The following is a 5,510-nucleotide window of genomic DNA, read 5'->3' on the forward strand; positions in this document are numbered from 1 at the left end:
CAATATGACATACACTATTTATAAAGATCTGTGAGAATATGGATCAGCAATACTAACAGGTTCTTCTTAGCAGTAACACCAGTGAAGGCTGCATTCGTAGCTCATTACTATCAGACAGGAACAGACCAACACAGGACTCAGGAGTTAATACATGAGATTATCAGTGTATTGAGGATGGGGAATAAACTACAAATAATCATCATATAAACAAGCATACTGTATGTATTAGCAGACGTTTTACTACATTTTGACAATTTCAGCCTTGGTCAGGTTTTCAACATCAGTGAACACACAAGGTCTTGCACAGGGCACTGGTTGCATTATGTCTTTAAAACAGGAAGAATTAAAGAAGGAAGTAGTCAGTTGCCTGGGTGCCTTGGTCCCTGACACAGCAGTTTGCCCGTACAAACATAAATACTACCAGTCTTTTTCTCTCATCTACTCATGGCTCCACATCTCCTCCTTGTCATGCGCATCCTTTTCTTCCTCACTGGACTCTCAGGTAAGTGAGGGAAGACATTTTGTTGTTTGATATTATTAGTTCCTCCAAGTCAGATACTGAGACTGAGTACACGCTGAAAGTCATAACACTTGTAATGTTCTGTCTACTTTGCCCACAGACATTGTAGTCACATTATGGATTTCAGTATTAGGGTGGCAGGTAGCCTAGTGGTTACAGTGTTGGGCCAGTAACTGATAGGTTGCTAGATCGAATCCCTAGCTGACAAGGTAAAAATCTGTCATTCTGCCCCTGAATAAGGCAGTTTACCCACTGTTCCTAGGCCGTCATTGTAAGTAAGGATTTGTTCTTAACTGATTTGCCTAGTTTAATAAAATAAAGGTTACATTTTGTGGTCAGATGATCGATGAGTGCTGTATTCAATGATTTATCTTGTACTTTTCAACAGTGTCACGTCCTGACCATAGTAAGCTGTTATTTTCTATGGTAGAGTAGGTCAGGGTTTGACAGGGGGCTTTCTAGTTTAGTTTTTCTATGTTGTGATGTTCTAGTTTTGTATTTCTATGTTGGGCTTTGTTTGGTATGATCTCCAATTAGAGGCAAGCTGGTCATCGTTGTCTCTAATTGGAGGTCATATTTAGTTGGTGTTTGTCCCACCTGGGTTTGTGGGAGATTAATTTTGAGTAGTGTATGTTTCACCTCTGCGTCACAGTTAGTTGTTTTTGTCATTCAGTTTATTTATGTATTGCAAAGTTTCACAGTGTAAATAAAATTTGGAACGACACACACGCTGCACTTTGGTCCGCTTCTCCTTACCTCAACCGTGACAAACAGTTCTACATTTATAGTTGTTGCAAATCACATTTAAATAAGACTTCAAGTAAAAGAGAATTAACATATTATTAAGAAATAGGAAATAAAAAGTTCCTGTGTCTATCAATATGAATTTTAACAAATGTGCTTGTAACTCATTTTGCGCAAACATTTTTGTGGGATTCAATGTACTACAGTAGATAAAGAACATCCAGTCAAGTGTTTTACTATATACTAATTTATTAAACAGAAATGTTAATTGAAACCAGAGATTGTCTCCATAGTTTAACGGTGTAGTAATTTCCATGTCAAAGCTACTTTAATTGTTGCCTCTGTACTCATGGCTGGACTTTGGCGTGACAACATCCGCACTTACATGTATCAATTACTGTCTGGTGTCACAAACACAATTTGTCAAATTTTTCTACAAAAGTCACAACTTCAAGAATTATGTCAAATTGTTTGGTTGATCATCTAATGGGACTTATGAGCAGCTGGATAAAATGAAAGTATTTACATCTGTTCTCTGTTGTTGTGTCTACAGATACACAGCTTGTGTCCACAGTGAGTCATGTGTCTGTGAAGAAAGGAGGCTTCATCACCATCCCATGTCTCTATGATCTAATATATAGAAACCATGTGAAATACTGGTGTAGGGGATATTATTGGTTAGTTTGCTCTACTGTAGTACACACTGACCATCAAAAGACCAGTGGAAATACTTCAATCTCTGATGACATCAACCAGCAAATCTTCACTGTGACCATGAGACGTCTTAGTTCTAGTGATTCTGAATATTACTGGTGTTTTGTGGAGAGGAAGAATGAGGCAGATGATGGGGTTGGACTGCAGATATCTGTTTCTCCAGGTAAGATCCAAACACTGCTGTGTCCATTAAACCAGAATTAATAGTAGTGCTCAGTAATGTCTCTTAAAGTAATGTCCCATAATAGTCGTGTTGATGAGTGTGTTACTTTTCCCTCTACAAAGCAGTCAGACATGTTTTCACCAAATGAAATCCATAGAGGATATTATATTGGTAGACTACATCTCTGTGCACTTCCTGGGTTAGGACAGACAATGTGTTTGATAGAATCACATGTTGCTGTATCATCAAACACACTGTCTGTTCTGTATGCTCTAGTATATAACTATTGTACATACTATTAGTGATTGAACCAGTGTTTCAACATACACTTTCTCAGTGTTATATGAATATCAATGATGACTAGGTAGTCACCAATATATATATATTGGTGTATTCTTTGTCAGACTCATCCAATCACAGCCTCTATCATTGTGTTCAGGTACTCCAGAACTCTATGTGGACCAACAAGAGCTGACTGGAGTTGTAGGAGGGAGTGTCACCGTGCGCTGTTACTCTAGTAAACTTGGAGGCAGCGGGAGGTGGTGCAGGATTGGAGGCTTGTGTGTGGCTGTGGGACATCCTGGGGCTTTAGATGGAACATTTGTGAAGTTAGTGCAGGAGCAGAGAGAAACCACCAAGGGTTATGTCTTAATGGTGACTATGAGTGGATTGATGATGGAGAACACTGGCTGGTACTGGTGTGAAAAGGGAGACCTACAGATGCCTGTTCATGTCACTGTCAATCAAGCAACCACAACACAGAGCACCACCACCATCACAAGTAAGTACAGAGCAATCCCATATAACCAAGTATGATTCTCTTTTTATTCATCCATGTCACGCCCTGACCATAGAGAGCCCTCAGGGTTCTCTATGGTGTTTTAGGTCAGGGCGTGACTAGGGGGATTTCTAGTTAGTTTATTTCTATGTTGGTGTATGTGTATGGTTCCCAATTAGACGCAGCTGAATATCGTTACCTATAATTGGGGATCATACTTAGTGTGTGCTTTTTCCCACCTGCGATGTGGGATATTGTTTTGTGTGAGTGCCTTTGTGTGCTACGTTTTGCACGATCGGTATATCTTTGTTGTTTTTTGGGGGGAAGTTTCACGAGCAATAAAAATGTGGAACTCTACTCACGCTGCGCCTTGGTCAAATTGTTTAAACGACGGTCGTGACAATCCAATGTTGTTAGAGATTAAGGAACATTGAAAGGCCTTTTCTGAAACAAAGTGGAAATCTGTTGACCACGCATTCTCTTGAGATTATCCTGTCAGTCATGATAAAGATCATTAAGAAAATGAAATGAAACTTTTTCATCATACCTACCAACCAGATTTTAAATGAATACTGATAATAAGAATTGGATTTTAATACATGTCACAAATTAGCTAAAATAGTGATTAGTTATAATCATCATCTGAATTACCTGGTTCAATTTATTTGAATGTCAATGATACACCAGTCAGTTTATTGGAGCTACTTTATCATTTCTGTCTCTCACAGCAACACAAACTCCGACCACTCACCAAACATCACTAATCAGTGCTGAGTCTATTACTTCTCAGCCCACAGTCACCCCTTCTGTTACTACAGACCAGAACAATGGGGGAACTGACGAGATGCAACAAGAGAAGAACCAGAGGTCAGTATTCAGTCTGCTGCATATCACTCACTTTAATAGCCATCCAAGCAGTTGGTTATACTGTAAGGGTGTGGGGCACCTGACTAGAAAGGCTGATAAGAGCAGAGACAGGTGTCTGGGTTAACAATAATACTTTTAATTCCCCAAATTACAAAGAAATCTGTATTTTTCATTTTCAGCTGTAGAGGAGTGTATACAAAACAAAACACCTTCCTTAAATGTTCTTGCTGAAACATTTACCACTTTCCCATGGTTCGATATCTTTGCGCTTGTCCTGTGACTTGCCTACAGGAGGCCTTTGGATGACTTTACAGCTAATTTTGACACGTGAAAACTAAGAAGTTGAGTGGTTAAGAAATAAATAGATATGCAAGAAGTATTCCGAAGAAGGACAGTACAGTATGGTAGCTTATGTTACCTCTCTTGTTAAATACAGGAAGTGCCCCCTGGACACCTGTCTCTGTCTGACTGCAATTTTCATAATGACATGACAAAATAATTGTATTCTTCTACAGATTGGAACACACATTCTTCTACCTGGTGAAAGCTGGTAATGCAATGCTGTTCCTCCTGTGCACCATCGTTTCTGTGGTGAAATTCAGGAAAAACCAAGATCAAGATGATACCAAGGATGCATAGAAACCAGAGAGTTCTTTCTGGAGCAATCAAAGGGTCCAATTTACCAACAGTTTGCACGAAATGCAAAGTTACTCAAACATGCAGCTGCCATTAGTTTTAAATGTATTTTTCTTTATCGTAACCTTCATTTGACATTTTTGTATACCTTCAATATTTAATTCCCTCTGGGAGTAAGAGCTATACATCTTCAATCTTAGATCTACGTGCTGTATGCCATGCTGTAAATGTGGGTATCAGATTCTATTCCCAACAACACATAGTATTTTTCTATATCCAAAATGTGTCTAAATACCACACTTTACCAATAACAAATACTTGATGTGTGTACTTATCTGTACATTATGTTTGTTTCATTTTATTATAATTATTCTACTCAAATATGTATGTGTTGTGAAATGAAACTCTTGAACAATGTTTTGTTGTTGACTTACCTCTGGTGAATTACCTCTGGTTCACCATTCCTATGGGGAAAATTAATGGGAAAATAATAGGGTTTTGAAATAAACACTGAAAATAAGGTCTGAGGTTAACGTCGGGTTATGAGATCTTATATGTTTTGTTCTATGAGATAATATTAGTCAGTTAACATGACTTTATGAAAAAAGAAAACTTTACGTGCTTTTTTTATGACATAAATCCTTTAAAATTCACAAAAAGTGACTTTAGCTGATGAAGATTTTCTCATAGAACAAAACGTATAAGATCTTCTAAGCCTGTGTTTACCACAGAACCTATAAAAACACATTTGCCCATAGGCTTTGTCCAACAAACCATGGCGGAGTTAGCACCTACAAAAATATGCCATTACTATTGCTCTCTATTGGCCGTGTCTCTAATTATTATACATGCAAATAAACTAACTTGCTAATATCCGCCTTCCCTGTGGCTCAGTTGGTAGAGCATGGTGTTTGCAACGCCAGCATGGTCTGTGCAACGCCAGGGTTGTGGGTTCGATTCCCACGGGGGGCCAGTACAAAAAAAAAATATGCATGTATTCACTACTGTAAGTCGCTCTGGATAAGAGCGTCTGCTAAATGACTAAACTGTCTAAACTGTAACTAATAAACACAATTTGCCTCTTAAAA

General features: G+C 38.4%; 1 protein-coding gene across 1 annotated transcript; it reads left to right on the forward strand.

Annotated features, from left to right (window-relative positions):
* The first annotated feature begins 375 nt into the window (after positions 1–375).
* LOC115193779 (polymeric immunoglobulin receptor) lies at positions 376–5,510 on the forward strand. Its single transcript, XM_029752758.1, has 5 exons — positions 376–502; positions 1,818–2,141; positions 2,581–2,922; positions 3,648–3,786; positions 4,302–5,510. The coding sequence occupies exons 1-5, from the start codon at positions 445–447 to the stop codon at positions 4,423–4,425; spliced, it is 987 nt and encodes a 328-aa protein (XP_029608618.1). The 5' UTR covers positions 376–444; the 3' UTR covers positions 4,426–5,510.

The sequence above is a fragment of the Salmo trutta genome, chromosome 5 (assembly GCF_901001165.1).
Source record: "Salmo trutta chromosome 5, fSalTru1.1, whole genome shotgun sequence".
NCBI lineage: Eukaryota > Metazoa > Chordata > Actinopteri > Salmoniformes > Salmonidae > Salmo > Salmo trutta.

Coding starts and splice junctions, on each gene's coding strand:
- LOC115193779 (XM_029752758.1), top strand. CDS start 445: ATGGCTCCACATCTCCTCCTTGTCATGCGCATCCTTTTCTTCCTCACT. Junction 2,142..2,580: donor GCAGATATCTGTTTCTCCAG/GTAAGATCCAAA, acceptor CATTGTGTTCAG/GTACTCCAGAACTCTATGTG. Junction 3,787..4,301: donor CAACAAGAGAAGAACCAGAG/GTCAGTATTCAG, acceptor ATTCTTCTACAG/ATTGGAACACACATTCTTCT.